The 20,393-nt window shown below is 46.7% G+C and overlaps 1 protein-coding gene across 2 annotated transcripts in view; it reads left to right on the top strand.

Annotated features, from left to right (window-relative positions):
* Positions 1 to 20,393, top strand: part of FREM1 (FRAS1 related extracellular matrix 1) — a 326,722-nt gene that overhangs the window by 140,426 nt on the left and 165,903 nt on the right. The window contains exons 24-25 of one of the 2 annotated variants that reach the window (XM_063914068.1): positions 13,834 to 14,248; positions 17,705 to 17,906. In XM_063914068.1, the coding sequence (XP_063770138.1) occupies positions 13,834 to 14,248; positions 17,705 to 17,906 (617 nt within the window). Of the gene's footprint in view, positions 1 to 13,783; positions 14,249 to 17,704; positions 17,907 to 20,393 lie in introns of those variants that run through there. The other variant, XM_063914069.1, reaches the window with a different exon arrangement.

Here is a 20,393-nt window from a genome sequence, read left to right as displayed (position 1 = left end):
TGCACAAGGCGGGAAGAGGGGGGGCAGTATAGGGGGCCACACATGATTCCCAAGCCAATCTCCACCTCCATCTTCTTTCTAACCACATGCGGAAAATCGCAGGCCGATTTCAAATTCCTGCGGGCAACCACGTGTATGGAATCAGAAATGGGCAGGCAAAAACCGTAACTAAGAACTGCTGATAAAAACTGCGCAGCCGACCTGTCAGGATACAAACTAAGCCACCGATGCAGCTCACTCACCTGAATCGGAGAATGGGCCTTATGTGTTACCTCCGCTGGCCTCGGTCGGAGCAGAGGACTTGCCGCTCACAGCCGAGCTGCAGTCCTTGGATGGGTGACCGGCTCCGCAAACTTTGCACAAGTGGCAAAAATGGCAGTTAAGGACCCTGGTGCACTTGCTCTCATACGCAAAACACTTGCCTTTCGCCACCGAGCGCAAACCAGAAACGCCCGATGCAAGAGGCCCAGCACCTAACCTGATGGGTAACCTCGAGCCACACCTGTGCATCTTTGAAATCCAAGGGCAAAACAGAGTTGCCATCCTGATTACTACAAAATTTTCATCTTAATCCCTCCAAGCATAACCCTTGGATTTCAAATACATCTCATGAACTAAAAACAGATACTTCACAAAATTGGGATATTCGGCAAGCCTGGACTTAGCATAACGAGCTGCAAAAAACAAACAAAAAACGTAACCACTGATGGAAATTACGGAAGGCATTTTCCCCAATGCCACCCGCCTTCTTAGCTGCATCAAAACCGTGACGTATGTCATCCGTAAGGGTGAACATGTCAACATACTTGCCCTTTCTAATCTTCTCCCTCATCCTTTTCCGAATGCCCCGGGTAACTGCTGTAAGCGGGGGATTGGAGGGAACCACAGACACCGGCACCTTCTCTTTCCTAGATTCCTTTGCTACGCGACGCGCAATAAGCCTAGCGAACTTACCCGGGCGCCAGGGAGAACCAGAGGAAACACTACTAGAAGAGCTAGAAGAAGTGCTAGAGGAACAAGGAGAAATAACAGCATGCTTACCCGTGCCTGCAGGACCCGGAACACCATCAGCCGTCTCCACCGCCACCGATCCCGGCGGCGCGTCTTCAGCTGGCACCGCAGCCGCATCCCTCCTTGACCTCCGATTCCTCCGTGGTGAAGACAACGACCCTGCTGAACTCGCCGACACCTGTGCTGAAGATTTAGAGGGGTCAACAAGAGCACGCAGGGCCTGCAAATCAGAAACAGCAACAGGAGGCAAAGGCAGAAGGGGGGGGGGGGGGGCAACACGCCACTGGAGCCCGGAGGGGGGCCAGAGGGTAGAGGCGGGGGGAAAAAAGAAGGGAGGGAGGGCACCGTGGCAGAAGAGGCAACCCTTCCCAACGAGGCATCCCCAATGCTGTAGGCCGGTAGCCACGAGGGGGTGGGGCGTAAGCCGGGGCCCAGGAAAAAGTCTGGTCTGTGGAACAGTAGGAACCTGCATGGGAGCAAAAGGTGACTGCCAAAAAGGGGGATGCGGGGCCGTAGTTGCGGGGAAATTCCCAAGATACGACTCAGAAAAAGCCGGGGGGGGGGGGGGGGGAGGAAACCTTAGGATCGCTGAAGGACCATGTGGGCTGGACCGCAAAATAGGGAGGAAAATGGGGAGCGATGGCAATTGACCGACTCTGCTGCCGTGCACCGGAGGTTACGGTGAACGGCTGTGTGACAGCAAGATCCTGTGCCCCATGAAAACTAGCTTGAAAATTACCCCCAGTTTACCCAGATTGGCCAGCAGGGGGTGCCTGGGAACCACTAAAAAGGGGCGCCGCAGGATGTACGTGTCCCAGGGGAGTAGTGGATGTACTCAAGAGTGCCCCCGGTGGGCGCAGCAGCACAGGCACCCCCACCAGCGAGGCAGCCTGCACCACTGGCGTCCCAGTGTGAACCATCAGGCCCACACCCCCAAAAACAGGAATGGCAGCCCCACCATGCATACCCACAGCCTGTGAACAGAGCAGGCTGACCTGTTGCAGGGACGCCAGGACCCGGAACCTGCGCCCTGCATTGAATCCATAGGGAAGAAAGGGACTTGCTGCTGCAGAGACCCCGGTTCAAACCCCCACCTGACACCGCATACCCCCCCCTCCCCGCAGGCAGCCCGGGGCCGCCAGGCACAACGAGGGCGCGGCGGCTGCCGGACGGAGCCGCCAACAGGGAGGGGGAGCGGGGCACGACTGGACACACTGGGTGGGAGGAGACCGCTGTCAGAAGTGCCACGGCCGCCAGGGCAGACACCCGCACACGTGGCTGTCCAGCGCCCGCAGCAGCCATGGCTGGGACACCGTGCCCTCCACCAGTCAGGAGAGACGGAGGAGGGGAGCGGACTACAGCAGAGGACCTTCGACGTGACCCGGAGGCAACAAAGGGAGCGGGGACAGGGGAGGCCACCACGCGGGCATGGGGATGCCTAAAGCCCGCGGCTGCAAGCGGGCGCGCAACCTCAGCTAGACGCGGGTGGTGCCGCATGTCAGTGGCGGCCCCCCTCCCGCAGAAGTGCAAAAGCATTGCACAGCGGCAATGCTTTTGCACTTTAGGAGTAGCTCCCCGGCCCGCAGCGGCTGCGTGTGACGCCTGCATTGGCCGGACCACGCCCTCAAAATGGCGGCCAAACAAAATGGCGCCCCCCCGCCCAGCGACCGCCTCTTCCTGTCAATCAGGCAGAGGCGATCGTAGCGCAGTGACGGCCTTCTGTCATGCGCCGACGCACTACGGCACCAGCACATGCGCAGTTCTGACCCGATCGCACCGCTGCGATAAACTGCAGTGTGCGATTGGGTCAGAATAACCCCCTATATACTAGCCTAAGCCTACACTTACAATCCTTGACTGACAAGCAACTAGACCTATGAGGAAATAAATGGCAAGAGGAAGTCTGAGGCACATGACTGGGATTATATACTAGCCTAAGACTACACCTACAATCCTTGACTGACACGCAACCAGACCTGTGAGGAAAATACCAGGACCCTTGCGAAACTACCTAGCAACTGCTTAGTCATGAACAATCCAATCACAAAAAATGGGGCTCTTATATGGCCTTGTGCTTAGTCAGCCCTCAGCTAATCTTCACGCAAACATGGCATTACTGTACGTGGCCTACTTTTCTGTTCCCTTCCCCTGTCCTGCTTTTCAAAGATAAAGCTCGTGCAAGTTTCAGATCTACACAAATCTGCATATACACTCATCTGCAAATAGGCAAATGCAATTTTTTCCAGTTGCCCAGAAACCCCCCTTCCCCAGCTAGTGGGGATTCTACTAGAGCTGTGGCCACAAAATGCAACAAAAGGCATGGAAAGGAGCTGATATATGCGGTTATAGACATTTGGCAATATTTAAATTGGGGTAAATATCATCATGCTAAATCCCGTAGGGGGTTTAAATCCTACGAGAACTCATAAGGAGTACAATAGGTTAGATCTAAGATTATATATTTCCTGATGGATTATAGAAAACATGACAAGGAAATCATGTAATTCACACCGCGGAGAGTTGTAACATCGATGCGATGGATCCATATAGATTCACATCTGAGTAAAGCTGCTCCTCTTCACCACCCCTCAAAGAAGGGGGAATATAATCAATCATGCGGTATCTGATACTAGCTAAATTATGTTTAGCCTCCAGTGATGTGCGACACTAGAACCTCTTTGTAGAGCTAATCTTATTGTTGACCTTTGCGCATTCATATGTACGCTCTTTAAACTTGCAAGTAGTTTTTCCCACGTATGTGAGGCCGCATGGGCAATTTATTTGGTAAACAGTGTGAGTAGTTTCACATGTTAAATGGTGTTTGATGACATATTTAGTACCATTATGGGATGATAAAGACATCTCCTGCAATCAGATATTTACATGATACGCAGGAACATTTAAAGCACCCAGGTTTCTTGGGGGAAAGGAAGCTGGCAGTTAAAAATGTATTCCTACCTGATACAGCTGATTTGACAAAATGGTCACGTACATTTTTAGATCTTGTATAGCAAGGCATAAGATCTGTATTCATGAGTTTAAGGTCTTTATCAGATTGTATCATATGCCAATGCTTTTCGGACACTTGATTGATTTTATCCGATGATATATTATATTGTTTCACCCAAGGTAATTGGGGATTTTCTGTTTCTTTATCTTTTTTTTTGTGTAAAAGAGATTCCCAATCAAGTGAGAGGACTTTTTGTTTAGTGCCTAACAAATTTCTGAGACTATATCCCTCCTGTGCAAACCGATTAATCGCCTCGTCAATTTGAGATGAAACTTCATTGGGGTCACTATTAATTCTTTTATTTCTAAGCATTTGCGAATTTGGCAGGCCATGCTTTAAGTTCCTAGGGTGACAGCTGTTTCAATGTAAAAAAGAGTCCTGCACTGTAATTCTTACATCGAAGAAATCAATGGTTTGTTGGTCCATGTTTGGGCAACAGCATACCTTTGCCGTGGGAGTTAGGGGAGGGGACGGTCACCGGTCTCACGAGGTGCATAGCCACTTCCCCGCTGCAGGACCACTGTCATGAGGGGTTGTTTGTTCAGCGGGGCACTGCGCCTTGGCTGTCACAACCGCAGCACGCCGCACACTCCTAACACTGCCTGAAGGTGATCGTCGGTGGTGAGTACACACCGGGACCCCGCTAGGGGATATACAGGATGATGGGGACGATGTGGATTCCATTGGTGGGGATTCCACTCCTACACAGGTTATTGAACCCCTCATTTTAGTTATAAGGGATGTGCTAAAGCTCCCCTTAGAGGACGATGCAAATCAGCAGTCATTTTTCCTCCCTCAAGACAAATTGACTGTCACATTTCCTGATTCTAAAGAATTAGATTTATTTAAGCTAGCCTGTAACAATCCAGATAAGAAATATCAGGTGTCAAGGGTAGAAAGTTCTGGGAAGAATCTCCGGCTGTAGACGTCTTGGTCTCTCGCCTCTCTAAGAAGGCGGTACTCCCAGCTCTGGGCTGCTTTACAGTAAAGGGCCCAGGGGATAGGAAAATTGAGGTCACACTGAAATCTATCTACATTGCTGCAGGTGTATCTCAAAGACCGGTCATTGCTGGTTGCTGGATGACACATGCAATTCACTCCTGGGCTACTCAAATTCAGGAGGGTCTCTCAGGTGACATGACCCTAGTTACTACGGTGACTTTCCTAAAACACATTCAGGACACGGCAAGAGTCCTCTGTGACTCCCTAAAAGAGATTGGCAATATTAATGCTAGGACCACTGCTATGGCTGTGTCAGCATGCAGAGCTATATGGTTGCGTCAGTGGATTACAGACGCTGACTCCAAACGCAATGTGGAATCTCTTCCCTTTACAGGTGAATGGTTCTTTGGAGGCGAATTGGACGCATGGATCTCCAAATCTACTGCTGGGAAATCCGCGTTTCTTCCCTCAGGGGCTCTGCCTGCTAGATGTACCTACGCAGGACCGTCTACGCAGTCCTTTCAGTCCACCAGATTTTGATCTAGGGCCAGAGGTACATCTAATGCAGCTAGAGGCACCAGGGGTAAACCTAAGAAACCGGCCATTGCCGGTTCTCAAGAACAGAGCACCAGTTCAGCTTCCACAAAAACCGGGAGGATCTCGAGGTGGAAGCCAAGTTACATCACTTCAGCCACATCTGGAAAAGTTCCTGCCAGGATGCCTGGGTAAGGGACCTTATTTCTCAGGGTTTACACGCTAGAGTTCGACAGTGCTCCTCCCCAACGATTTTTCAAATCAAGCTTACCAGCTTTGGAAAATATGCGTATTACGCTACTACAGGCAATCACAAAGTTGGTCCAGTCCCAAGTCATTGTTCCAGTACTCCTGCAACAGCGAAGACAAGGTTACTACTCCAGTCTGTTCGTTGTGCCAAAACCAGATGGGTCTGTGAGGCCCATTTTGAATCTGAAGTCCATGACTCCTTACTCAAAGTTTTTCAAATTCAAGATGGAATCTGTGAGAGCAGTGGTCGCAGGCCTGGAACATCAGGAATTCCTAGTGTCCCTGGATATCAAGGACGCCTACCTCCACATCCCAATTTGGCCTCCTCATCAGGCCTATCTGAGGTTCGCCCTCCTGAACCATCACTACCAGTTCCAGGCATTGCCCTTCGGCCTGTCTACAGCTCTGAGGGTGTTAATGAAGGTGATGGCGGAAATGATGTTCCAGCTCAGAGTCCACGGGGTCAAGGTGGTCCCTTACCTGGACAATCTCCTGATAAAAGCGAGTTCCAGGAGTTCCTACTGCTCTATTTAGATTGCACTATACACCTACTGTCACACCACGGGTGGATCCTCAATCTACAGAAGTCCCACCTGGAACCATCTCAGCGGCTCCAGTTTCTGGGAATGTTACTGGATACTGTAGCGCAGAAAGTGTTCCTCCCGGAGGACAAAGTGAGAACTCTCCAGGAAATGGTGTGCATGGTTCTCCATCCGACTCGAGTTTCCATTCATCTTCACATAAGATTGTTGGGAAAGATGGTAGCCTCATACGAGGCCATCCAGTGTGGATGGTTCCATGCCAGACCTTTCAACTGGACATCCTGCAGAAGTGGTCCAGTTCCCATCTTCAGATGCACCAGATGATTCAACTGTCACCCCGGGCCAGAATTTCACTCCTGTGGTGGCTGCAGTCTTCCAATCTCTAGGAAGGTCGACACTTCAAAATTCAGGATTGGATTCTCTTTACGGCGGATGCTAGTCTGAGAGGATGGGGGGCTGTCACCCAAAGGGTGCAGTTCCAGTGCAGGTGGTCTGCCCAAGAGGCCCTACTTCCGATCAACATCCTGGAACTTTGGGCTATCTACAATGCCCTGATTCCGGCCTCCCTTCTGCTGCGGGATCAAGCAATCCAGGTACAGTCGAACAATGCCACGGCTGTGGCGTACATCAATCGACAAGGAGGGACAAAAAGCAGGGCCTACATGTGAGAAGTATCAAGAATACTCCTCTGGGCGGAAAGAAATGCACTAGCACTGTCCGCAATCTTCATTCCGTCAGTGGACAACTGGGAAGCTGACTTCCTGAGTCGCCACGATCTCCACCCAGGGGAGTGGGGCCTACATCCTCAAGTGTTTCAACAGATCATCGACCGGTGGGGTTGCCCCCAGATCGGCATGATGGTGTTTTGCCTCAACAAGACACTTTGCTCCTACTGCTCGCGAACCAGAGACCCTCAGGCATGCGCAGTGGATGCACTGACATCGCCTTGGCCTTACCAGCTGGTCTACATATTTCCTCCGATTCCGTTGATCCCAAAGGTGCTCAAGAGGATCCGGCATCAAGAGGTACAAGCAATTCTACTTGCCCCTGATTGGATCCGGAGGGCGTGGTACGCGGATCTTCTGAACATGTCTGTCAAAGACCCTTGGCCTCTACCACTCAGAAGAGATCTTCTTCAACAAGGACCATTCGTCTACCCGGACTTACGGCAGCTTTGTTTGACAGCATGTAAGTTGAGCGGAACATCCTAGCTCACAAGGGACTTTCCAAAAAGGTCATTGCCACTATGGTGCAAGCCAGAAAACCTGTGACATCAAAACACTATCATAATATCTGGCGGAGATACGTCTCCTGGTGCGAGGATCGCACATATTCATGTGCCAATTTTCACTTGGGAAGATTTCTTAGTTTCCTGCAGGCTGGAGTGGATCAAGGCTTACGTCTGAGATCCATTAAGGTTCAAATTTAGGCTCTTTCAATCTTCTTCCAAAAGAAGTTGGCGATACTGCCTGAAGTTCAGACCTTCTTGCAAGGAGTGCTTTACATCCAACCTCCGTTTGTGCCGCCTACAGCTCCTTGAGATTTGGATGTGGTATTACGATTCCTACAGTCCTCCTGGTTTGAACCTCTGATGACAGTAGAAGACAAGTACCTCATGTGGAAGTCGGTGATGTTACTGGCCCTGGATTCTGCTAGACGTGTCTCAGAATTGGGGGCCTTATTGTATAAAAGTCTGTATTTGGTCTTTTACGAGGACAGAGTGGAGCTCCGGACTAGAAAGCAGTTCCTGCCGAAGGTTGTTTCCGCGTTTCATCTGAATCAACCTATTGTGGTTCCGTCCTGTTCTGATGCTTCTGCTCCTCCGAAGGCATTGGATTCTGTGCGTGCCTTTAAGATCTATGTCAAGCGTACAGCTCGGATAAGAAAGACTGATTCCTTGTTCGTGCTCTATGATGCGCAGAAGAAGGATTGCCCTGCTTCAAAGCAGTCCATTGCTCACTGGATTCGACTTACTATCCAACAGGCCTATGTGTCGGCAGCCTTACCTGTTCCTAAGTCTCTAAAGGCTCACTCTCCTAGATCGGTGGGCTCTTCCTGGGCGGCTGCCCGTGGAGTCTTGGCCTTGCGACTATGCTGAGCCACTACCTGGTCGGGGAAGAACACCTTTGTGAAGTTCTACAAGTTTGATACCCTGGCCCAACCGGATACCCAGTTTGGGCAGGAGGTGCTGCAGATGTCTCCGCACGTTCCCGCCTGTTCTGGAAGCTTAGGGACATCCCCATTGTACTAATGTGTCCCCAATATCCCTTATGGATGCTTTTCTCGTAGTCCATAAGGGATATTGGGCGCCCGCCTCTGTGCGGTGACTTTCTGCAGGTTCTCTGTTAGGTGTTACCTGTTCAGCCGTTGATGTTTATGTTGCCAGATGTTGCTGGCCCAGTCATGTTATGGTGTGCTGGTGTATAAATCTCATCACACTTCTCGTTGTTATGTTCCTTCTTTCAAGTATGTCATTTCTCCTTCGGGCACTGTTTTACCTATAACTGCCTGTGGGAGGGGGCATAGAGGGAAGGAGCCAGCACACCCAGTGGAAGAAATTTAAAGTGCACTGGCTCCTTTGGACCCCGTCTATACCCATCAATCTGTCCCCAATATCCCTTATGGACTACGAGAAAAGGATTTACCGGTAGATATTTAAAATCCTATTTTTTAGATAATGTCTTCTGCCGAGCTGCCAGACTTGCATTATGGAAAAGTGCCCACATAAAAAAACAAACATTATAGCTCAGACAGGCAGGCCCTACTACTGTATCTAATGGCTCACTGTGACCCTCTATATCTATGATGTATCACATACACTTAACTTTGTATGGCTCTCTGTACTGCTGCATCAAATGGGTTCTTGTGATCATTGGTCCTATACATGTCTGGAGCATTACATACACTGTACTTTATATGAGGTAGACTATAAGTTGTTATGTGCTAATTATGCCATTCTCATGGGCTGGCCACACTCACTCTACAATCAAGCATTTGGAAACCTCATCCAGAAATCCTGCATATATGCAAGCTTTCTTGGCATACACAGAACAATGTTGCTGCTATGATCTACTTCTCTGGATCAGCTCACCTCCTCCATATGACATGCTGGCTTGCCCTGTGTTTCTCTGGGCATGCCATGTCTCCTGGATCACCATGTGCATGCAATTCCCTGCATTGCTTCTGTTTCCAGTTTGACTGTGTGACTAAGCCCATCACAGCATTGTGCGCTGCCATATTGACTCTCATGTGATCGCTCTTGCAACTGTTCTATTCCTGCATTATTCCACATGATCACTGCAGCCTATCCACTCCCAGGTCAGCCTATTTAAACCCTTCTAGTTCACCAATGCATTGCCAGATCAATAAGTCATTACTGACTCTATGGTGCCTGATCTGCAGTATCCACCTGAGTCCCCTGTGTTCTCAGTGCTGCAAGTACTTCTTCTCTCAGTGGGGGTCATTCCGAGTTGATCGCTTGCTAGCTATTTTTTGCAGCGCTGCGATCAGTATTTTCGCTTTGCGAGTGTGCGAACGCTTGTGCAGCCGAGCGGTACAAAAATGTTTTGTGCAGTTTCTGAGTAGGTCTGAACTTACTCGGCCGCTGCGATCACTTCAGCCTGTCCGGTCCCGGAATTTACGTCAGACACCCGCCCTGCAAACGCTTGGACACGCCTGTGTTTTTCCAACCACTCCCAGAAAATGGTCAGTTGACACCCATAAACGCCTTCTTCTTGTCAATCTTCTTGCGATCGGTTGTGCGAATGGATTCTTCGTTAAATCCAGTGTCGGACTGAGGCATGAAGGGCCCACCGGGGGAATGCTGTTGTAGGGGCCCATGCTTAAGGGTGTGGCCAGGCTTCAGTGGCCAGGCACCACAGAGGTTTGGCTAACCATTACAGAGTACATGTTCTGTGCCCCTTGGTAAATGTATAATAAACCAAATTCTTGTGAAGTATAATGTAACATGTATAATGCACAATTCATGTGCACTAGGATAGTTTTTGGAGCCTGATCCCTAGAGGAGGAGGGAGGGGCCACAAACAGTGGGGCCTACCGGTGGTTTCCCCTGTTCCCCTGTTTGCCAGTCCGACCCTGGTTAAATCCATCGCCAAGCACCGATCCGCTTTGTACCCGTACGATGCGCCTGCGCAGTGCGGTGCATACGCATGCACAGTTTTGCTGAGTTTTGACCTGATTGCAGCGCAGCAAAAAATAGCTAGGCCTCAGTGTGTCTCTCACCTGTGGTGCTTCTGCTATTCCAAAACATCAGTGTGCTCCTGTCTGCTTCTATCAAGTTCTGATATAAGCTCCTGTTTCCCTACTAATCTGAGAGCTGCATTAATTTCCCTGCGACAAGTACAAGCATTCCTTCTGCAACATCCTAATATACTGCATGGAGTTAACCCCTGATATTCCCGCAAAGCAAGTACCCTAATTTGCTACGTGTACAAGTCTCACGTGCATTACAGCATACCTCCCAACATGACACTTTCCATAAGGGACAAAATGCTCTGTTCCTGGACTTTCCTCTTAATGTATGATTGCCATCACCTGTGATGAAATACCTTTCTCATAAATGAACTAGTTCAACACAGGTGACTGAAGTCATACATTAAGAGGGAAGTCCAGGAACAGAGCATTTTGTCCCTCATGGAAAGGGTCCTGTTGGAAAGTATGATAACAGTGCTCGATTCAGCTGGATATCACAAGTTCCTGCATACCTCCCAACATGATCCTCTCCAGGAGGGACAGAATGCTCTGCTCCTGGACTTTTCTTTAATTTGTGATTGCCATCACCTGTGCTGAAACACCTTTCTTTATTTCATTTACCTGTTCAAAACAGGTGATGGCATTCACAAATTAAGAAAAAAGTCCAGAAGCAGAGCATTGTGTCCCTCCTGGAGAGGGTCATGTTGGGAGGTATGGTTCCTGTACTTCAAGCACAGAAGTTCTACAATTTTATCCAAACTCACCAGCAGGGGCGCATGTCTTAGTGTGCTCTTTATCAGTATTCTACCACAGTATTAAGCACCAACCTTTGTTTGTGCTTTAGTCAAGGCAGTGTTCAGTCACACTGTTCCTTTGTGTATCCACAAGCAAACAAGTATACCAGTTCATAGCATATCCATCTGGAAGGTCATACTTACACCACTACAGTGCATCCAGAAAGTATTCACAGCGCTTCACTTTTTCCACATTTTGTTATGTTACAGCCTTATTGCATAATGGAATAAATTCATTTTCCCCTTAAAATTCTAAAACAATACCCCATAATGACAACGTGAAAAAGTTTTTTTGAGATTTTTGCAAATGTATTTATGACATTTTTATTTTTATTAAAAATAAAAAACTAAGAAATCACATGTACATAAGTATTCACAGCCTTTGATATGACGCTCAAAATTGAGCTCAGGTGCATCCTGTTTCCACTGATCATCCTTGAGATGTTCCTACAGCTTAATTGGAGTCCACCTGTGGTAAATTCAGTTGATTGGACATGATTTGGAAAGGCATACACGTCTATATAAGGTCCCACACTTGACAGTGCATGTCTGAGCACAAACCAAGCATGAAGTCAAAGGAATTGTCTTTAGAACTCCGAGACAGGATTGTCTTGAGGCACAAATCAGGGGAAGGGTACAGAAAAATATCTGCTGCTTTGAAGGTCCCAATGAGCACAGTGGCCTCCATCATCTGTAAATGGAAGAAGTTTGGAACCACCAGGACCTTCCTAGAGTTGTGCCGGCGTCTAAACTGAGCGATCGGGGAAGAAAGGCCCTAGTCAGGGAGGTAACCAAGAACCCAATGGTCACTCTGTCAGAGGTACAGCATTCCTCTGTGGAGAGAGGAGAACCTTCCAGAAGGACAACCATCTCTGTAGCAATTCACCAATCAGGCCTGTATGGCAGAGTGGCCAGCTGGAAGCCACTCCTTAGTAAAAAGCACATGGCAGCCTGCCTGGAGTTTGTCAAAATGCACCTGAAGGACTCGCAGACCATGAGAAACAAAAATCTCTGGTCTGATGAGACAAAGATTGAACTCTTTGGCGTGAATGCCAGGTGTCATGTTTGGAGGAAACCAGGCACCGCTCATCACCAGGCCAATACCATCCCTATAGTGAAGCATGGTGGTGACCGTATCATGCTGTGGGGATACTTTTCAGCGGCAGGGACTAGGAGACTAGTCAGGATAGAGGGAAAGATGAAAGCAGCAATGAACAGAGACATCCTGGATGAAAACCTGCTGCAGAGCGCTCTTGACCTCAGACTGGGGTGATTGTTCATCTTTCAGCAGGACAACGACTCTAAGGACACAGCCAAGATATCAAAGGATTGACTTCAGGACAACTCTGTGAATGTTCTTGAGTGGCCCAGCCAGAGCCCAGACTTGAATCCGATTGAACATCTCTGGAGAGATCTGAAAATGGCTATGCACCGACGCTTCCCATCCAACCTGATGGAGCTTGAGAGGTGTTGCAAAGAGGAATGGGCAAAACTGCCCAAAGATAGGTGTGCCAAGCTTGTGGCATCATATTCAGAAAGACTTGAGGCTGTAATTGCTGCCAAAGGTGCATCAAAAAAGTATTGAGCAAAGGCTGTGAATACTTATGTACATGTGATTTCTTAGTTTTTTATTTTTAATAAATTTGTAAACATCTAAAAAAAACTTTTTCACGTTGTCATGGGGTAGTGAGGGTAATTCAAAGTTGATCGCAGCAGCAAATTTGTTAGCAGTTGGGCAAAACCATGTGCACTGCAGGTGTAGCAGATATAACATTTGCAGAGTTAGATTAGGGTGGGCTATATTGTTTCTGTGCAGGGTAAATACTGGCTGCTTTATTTTTACACTGCAATTTAGATTTCAGTTTGAACACACCCCACCCAAATCTAACTCTCTCTGCACATGCTATATCTGCCCCCCCCAACACCCCCTGCAGTGCACATGGTTTTGCCCAACTGCTAACAAATTTGCTACTGCGATCAACTCTGAATTAGGCCCATTGTGTGTAGAATTTTGAGGGGAAGAAGTGAATTTATTCCATTTTGGAATAAGGCTGTAACATAACGTGTAAAAAGTGAAGTGCTGTGAATACTTTCCGGATGCACTGTATGTATCAAGCAGTGAAAAGAGTGGAGAAATGGACCACTGGAGAAGTTGCGCATCATCTCTGAGGAAGCATTTATCATTTATATTCTATAAAATGATATGTAGATGCATATTGGTTGCTATGGGAAACGTCCCCACTCTTTTCACAACTTGATACATCAACCCCTAAGTTTGAAATGGAGATTTCTAGGCTATGGGCAACTGTCCTAAGTGTCCTTATTATGCTCCAGTACAGTAGCAACAGTGAATTGGAATTTACAGGGGGGGGGAGATAGAGACATTATGACATTACACAAAAAATAACCAAAATACATGAAGTAAGATGTCCAAGAAAACTTATGGGAAAGCCTTTCAGTAAAGGTATGTTATCATTTCTTTTGTGTAGATGGTGAGAAAGGAAAACTTGCTGAAGGCTCCCTTGCCTTTTTTCACCAGATTCCTTGTCAGCAATGGGCTGAGAACAAAGCATGGTACCTTGGACATTGCTGTGGAGATGGTAGACAGAATTCTTCCAATTTTAACCAAGAATTACGGTCTTAGACAAGGCAAAGGAGCTATGGCGGTGATCTTGCCGGGTACCCTTCAAGCAATAGACCCAGATACATCTGTGGAGAATATTACATTTTCGCTGGTGGACCCACCGCAATATGGGCAATTGTATCTGAGAGGTGCCCCCTTGCTGCAGAACAACTTTACCCAGAAAGATATTGATAACATGGATGTTGCTTACAGACATGGAGGACAAGATGCTCAGATTGATAAGTTCACATTTGTTGTTATGGATAAGACAAATCAAGGCTTCATAGTTGATGGAAAGGTGCAGTGTGAGCCAGTAGTGTTCATAATACAAGTAAGTTTAATGACAAGTTGAAATAATTTGATTATCTACATACAAGTGGAAAAAAATAAATCACTTTAATGAACCTGAGATGCATATAAAAATACCTGCTGTTTGAGATAATTTCATTTAACAAATGTCTATTCAAATGAGTGGCTGAAAACAGAGCAGGCTGCCCTTACTGGAAGTGCACATGACACTGCCTGTGTGTATGGTCTCTTAGAGAACCGTCCGGCAGGGGTGTGGTATAGCACATAGACAGGGTCAAAAGTCCGACAGGGTCAAAAGTCAGACTGGGTTATAAGTCAGACACAAAAAAAAATGTTTTTGGGGGGTTTTTAAACATTTTTAACCCAAATTTGGTGAAATTCGGGCACTCGCAGGCTTGCTACGCTAGACACGCTTCAGGCTCGGTGTCTCACTCTGCTTTGCTTGCCACAACTTTACTAAAGGTAATCGTTTGTGACATGGATAGTAAATGAGGTAAAAGTTGTAAAAAACACAGAAAAACAAAACAAAAAATATTTTTTTTGTCTGACTTATGACCCTGTCTGACTTTTGACTGTCTTACTTTTGACCCTGTCTGACTTTTGACTGTTGACCATATGGTGTCTACCTAATGACTATCTATCTTTTAACGGTCTATCTATAGACTGGAACCCGTCCGGCAGCACCAGCAATGGCACCCGCGCCTTACTGTTTTCCTAATGCCGCCACTGCTAGCTGTAGTGCTGCCCGTACATGTGTTCCACTCCATCCTGGCTCCCTTGGCTCTGGTCTCAGCATAACCTGGGAAAGATGTGATGACGTCTCTCCCAGTCCCAGCCCACTCTCACACTGCCCTGCGCCACGAGGAGCCACGGTTTTTGGGTGGGCACTTTGCAGCGCTGCATCAGGACTGAACTGAGGTCCAGCAGGTTGGATTCCGAGAGAGAACTTGAGGCAGGTGCATTAGCATTGAGGTCGAGGGAGTAGCAAGTGTAGTGCCGCACCCAGTGACTGACAGTGTGCTATTATACAATAGGGGGTGAATGTACTGTTAACTCATAAATTGTGTGGGACACTGTGTGTAAGGGGTGTACAACTGTGTAGCATTCTGTGTATAAGGGGTGCACTACTGTGTGGCATACTGTGTATAAGGCTTACTACTGTGGCGTACTGTGTATAAGGGGTACTTCTGTGTGGTTTATTATGTATAAGGGGTACTACCATGTGGTGTACTATGTATAAGGGGTACTACTGTGTGGCATACTCTATATGAGGGGTACTACTGTGTTGCATACTGTGTATAAGGCTTACTACTATAGTGTACTGTGTATAAGGAGTACTACTGTGTCCTGTTCTGTTTAAGGTGTACTACTGTGTGGCATACTGTGTATTAGTGGTAATACTGTGTGGAATACTGTGCATAAGGGGTGCTACTGTGTGGCGTACTGTGTATAAGAAGTACTGCTGTGTGGTGTAACGTGAATCAGGTTGCTAATGTGTGACCATGTCTCTTTCCTGCAACACCACGCCCCCTGTTCTTAGTGTTGGGGGGAAGGGAGCACCAATGCTCTTTCTGGCACAAGGCACCAAAATGGCTAGTTACGGCTCTGGTTATACTTGTGTTCCAAATACATGTGGAATGCTGTAAATAAAAAGATGTACTGTATGAAGCTTTAATGGTTTCCTACTTTCAGATAATTTGTTTGTGAATTTGGTATCACTGCACTCACTTTGGTGAATGCCTTTTATTACTTAAGATACTAGAAAAGGAAGTATAGATCGTATTAATGCAAAGGCATCTTTCCAAAACTCTGGGGATAATTCAGACTGGATCGCTGCAGCTATCGCAGTCTGAATTTTTTTTGTGGAGAGCGCACCGCATCGGCCGTACTACGCGTGCGCACCCCAGGAGCCCAGTGAGATGCTATCAGCATCTCTGGGCTGCGATCTCGTCTGCCTGATTGACAGGCAGAGGCAGTCGCGGGGCGGGAGGGGGCGTGCCAACGGCATTAGAACGCCATTGGCGGGGTGCGGACTGGACAAAGGAGGCATGGGGCAGGCCGCGGCGGCTGCTTGCGACCTGGGACGTAGCGGGCAGCTCCCTGCCAGAGCGCAGGAGCTGCGCAGGCAGGGAGCTACTCACCAGGTACAAAAGCATTGCCGCCGAGCGATGCTTTTGTACTTGTGCAGGGGAAGGGGAGGGCAGGGCCTGACATGCGGGACGGACAAGCCCTGTGCTGGGCGTCCCCCGCATGTCTGTGAAACTGATCGTAGGTGTGCTAAACTTAGCACATCTACGATCAGATCTGAATTGCCCCCTCAGTCTCCATCAACAGTGACATAAGTGACTTATGCAGCACAGATTTGGGACAGGAAGATGAAGCTCTGTGCCCATTCCAATTGTGTTTGTGTAGTAGAGGTAGTATCCTGCCTCTCAGCTCCATGTCATACCCTATAGACTATTCCTAACACACTGAGGGGTCTATGTAGCAATAACCATATACTGAATGTGATCTGGGCGCCCAGAATCACATTGCAGTATGAGATTATTATGCTCATTTGTAGCCTGTTCCTGCTATGTGTTCAGAGTTGCTGCGGGACGCATGCGCAATCTAATGTACATGCATGCATGGCGGCCATTGCCAGGGAAGATTTTGCAATCTTCAGATGGTGATGGGAAGCTGTGGGAGCCAATCTTCAGAATGCTTCGCATTCTGGAACTTGAAAAATCTGATCGCATTGCACCTCCTCATAGAAGTCTATGGGGTGTTGCAGCTGCTCTCAGAAATGGAGGGACAGCCACAGATATCGTGGGTGATACTAAATATTTGCAGTTAGCTTCTGAAAACGAGTGTTTTTGGGGAATTAGCTGCAAATATTTAATGAGAAATGGAATCCTGACAGTGGTGATCTTATACAGCAAGAATGATTTTTCCTCTCTGCACTAAAAACATTACTAGTAGTTAGCCTACAATCCCACGAAACGAAAGTAGATACAGTGTAACTTCCGTGATAGTTCCGGAATGTGTGCATGTAAGTGTGAGAAATAGAGGCATTTGCAGGGCTGGATTAAGGACCATATGGGCTGAAAATGTTTAAGAGTGTACGGTAAGGGGATGAGCTGTGACCAGTGGTAAGTGGGTGTGGCCAGAGTCACATGGTGTGTACATCTTGTACACTATAAGCTTCACTGTCTATCTAAATACATAAAAAAAATCAAATGTTGCATAATTTTGTGAGAAAACTAGAAACACAATTTAATACTATTTCTTTATGGCTGACAAGCTAGGCATGCTGTCATGATGTGGGGCTATGCTTATCTAGAAGCCAGGAGCTGTAATTCCATCTGCCCCATGATTAATCTGTCCCTGGGCATTTGTGCAAAACTGAATGCACTTTCCTGTTGCATGTGAGTTGCACAAGGAACTTTCAGTGTCAAGCACTAACAGATTTAATCTGTTTCTAAATATATTTCCTTAGGTGGATTTTCCAGATAGTACAAGCCCCAGAATTGTGCACATTAATTGCGCTACTACAGTTCAGTTCCTAAAAGATGGTCGATATGGAATCTACATTACATCTAGGGAACTAAAGGCTACTGATCCAGGGACAGAGGAGAAAAACACTGTCTTTAAAATATTAAGTGGTCCTCAGAAAAGCTACTTGGAAAATGTTACCTCAGGTAAGTATAACATGTCTTCTCAGGGTAAATTCTCTTTGGTCATTGAACTCTGTGACTCATAATTCTGTTTATTTTATAATCAGGGTCACATGTTTTCTTTTAATACACAACTTTTCAATGAGAAGAAAATTCTTTGAAGTATACTGGTGTGTTTTACCTCAACATTTATGCATTCATCAAGGAATTGACACAGGGACATTACTATTGAACAAATTTAAGTGATTATATCACTACACCATATATAAGAATATATTTTTTAAGTCATTACATATTAATGTTATTAAAACAACAAAGGGAGGACACAAGCAACTTATACATATACACGGATATCGTGCTGGAGTATCTGGCACCCTCCTGCAAAATACAAATTTCTACCCTTCTCCTTTGTAATTTAACATTACTACAAAACAAAAGATTTTTGCTATATGAATACCGCAGCACGTCCGCAATTCTCCTTTAGATAACTGACTGAGCATGCTACAGCATACACTTCAACATTTTACACATAAAAATCGATACAAATTAGGAAAGGGGAATGGCGGGTAAAAGGGACGTGGCCAAGCTCCCTTTCCTATACTTTCAATGGAAGTTTGGAGAGTAGAAAATCGGTACAGATCATAAAAAAAAGGTACTGTACCTGCCAAAAAGGTACAGCTGGAGGGTATGCTACAAAAAACCTACACATGCTATCTTGCTGCAAATACCTAATGCAGCCTTCTTTAGATAGGGGCTCTAGCCTAAAAGGTTACTGCAGAATACAAGATTGATCTCACAATCTGGCACTTTCTTTAATCCAAAACATTTTTCATGGGTTTGTCCTCATAATTAAATAGAAAAAGGTATAGTACAATACTGTAGAGAGTCCACCATGTGATTCCTTAATAATGGGAAACTGTGTAAAAGCCTGTACAAAACCGATAGTAGGGTGCAATGCATACGGTATGCAGTATAACAGAGAGCTGCTGTAAGTGAATAGGAGAATATCTATTCGTACATTTTGCCTACCAGACAGTAGACAGATAATCGATTATCATCCCTTTACAGTGTTCTGTGAGGATCCATTCCTCCGCAAACAATTCTAGCATATAGAAAAAACGTACACATATAAATAAATAATTTGTACCATAAAGCATATAAATGATATATCATAAAAATATAAGTAAATACTACTTGGGCATCAGTCAAATAATGTAAATGCAGATCAAGGTTCATTACAAAAATCACACAAAGTCCCAGACACTCTGCTCCTTTGGCTATCCCAAACGAATGTGCACCACTGGCAGTAGCCCACCAGCAGCACAAAGTAATCAAGCCGATTTCCAGGTGAAACGCGTGTCTTTTGTATAATATATCTTCATACAAGTCCTTCTTTGGACTAGTGTACTGTTATATTATGTGGGTTTAGCAGTCTGAAAGGAATGGAAAATGATCACCATTTCACCCAACCAGGAACAGTATAACCCATTACTATTTTAGTCCAAACAGTACAAACATATATGTGTGTGTGTGTGTGTGTGTGTGTGTGTGTGTGTGTGTGTGTGTGTGTATATATATATATATATATATACAGTGTGTGTGTGTGTGTGTGTGTGTGTGTGTGTGTGTGTATAATATATATATATATATATATATATATATAAATATATATATGTATATATATCCAATGGCAGTCGACACTCATCCACATGAAGCAATCAGCTCTAGGTGCACAGTCATAAAGCCGCATGTAAATCCAACAAAGAAAGGCACTCTGGAGACTTACATAGCAAAAGACATCTGTATTAGACCAGGGGTTATATTTACTAATATTCGTGTTTGAGTCGATTTGTGTTGTGTTTAAACTCATTTTTTATTGGGTGCATTTTACTGCAACTTTTTGAATCCTGATACAGTAATTTGCTAAGCTGCCGAGTTTGCCACATTCGTTTTTTCCGATGTCGATGTGATTCGTAATGTCAGGCAGTGTTTTACGGGAGTGATTAGTAAAACACTGCCTGGCAAAACACAATGAATCCCGGCCGGATCTGTGAGATCCGTGCAGGGCTTCATTGTGTACCTTAAAAAAAGTGTTTAAAAATGTTGAAAAAAATTGCGTGGGGTCGCCCCTCCTAAGCATAACCAGCCTTGGGCTCTTTGAGCCGGTCCTGGTTGTAAAAATACGGGGGAAAAATTTACAGGGGTTCCCCCATATTTAAACAACCAGCACCGGGCTCTGCACTTGGTCCTGGTGCAAAAAATACGGGGGACAAAAGACGTAGGGGTCCCCCGTATTTTTACCACCAGCTCCGGGCTCCACTAGTCAGAGAGATAATTCCACAGCCGGGGGACACTTTTATATTGGTCCCTGCGGCCCTGGCATTACCCCCCCCCCCCAACTAGTCACCCCTGGCCGGGGTACCCTGGAGGAGTGGGGACCCCTTAAATCAAGGGGTCCCCCCGTCCAGCCACCCAAGGGCCAGGGGTGAAGCCCGAGGCTGTCCCCCCATC

This window comes from Pseudophryne corroboree, chromosome 1, assembly GCF_028390025.1.
Source record: "Pseudophryne corroboree isolate aPseCor3 chromosome 1, aPseCor3.hap2, whole genome shotgun sequence".
NCBI classification, from domain to species: Eukaryota; Metazoa; Chordata; class Amphibia; order Anura; family Myobatrachidae; genus Pseudophryne; species Pseudophryne corroboree.
This window is presented reverse-complemented; position numbering and strand designations above follow the sequence as displayed.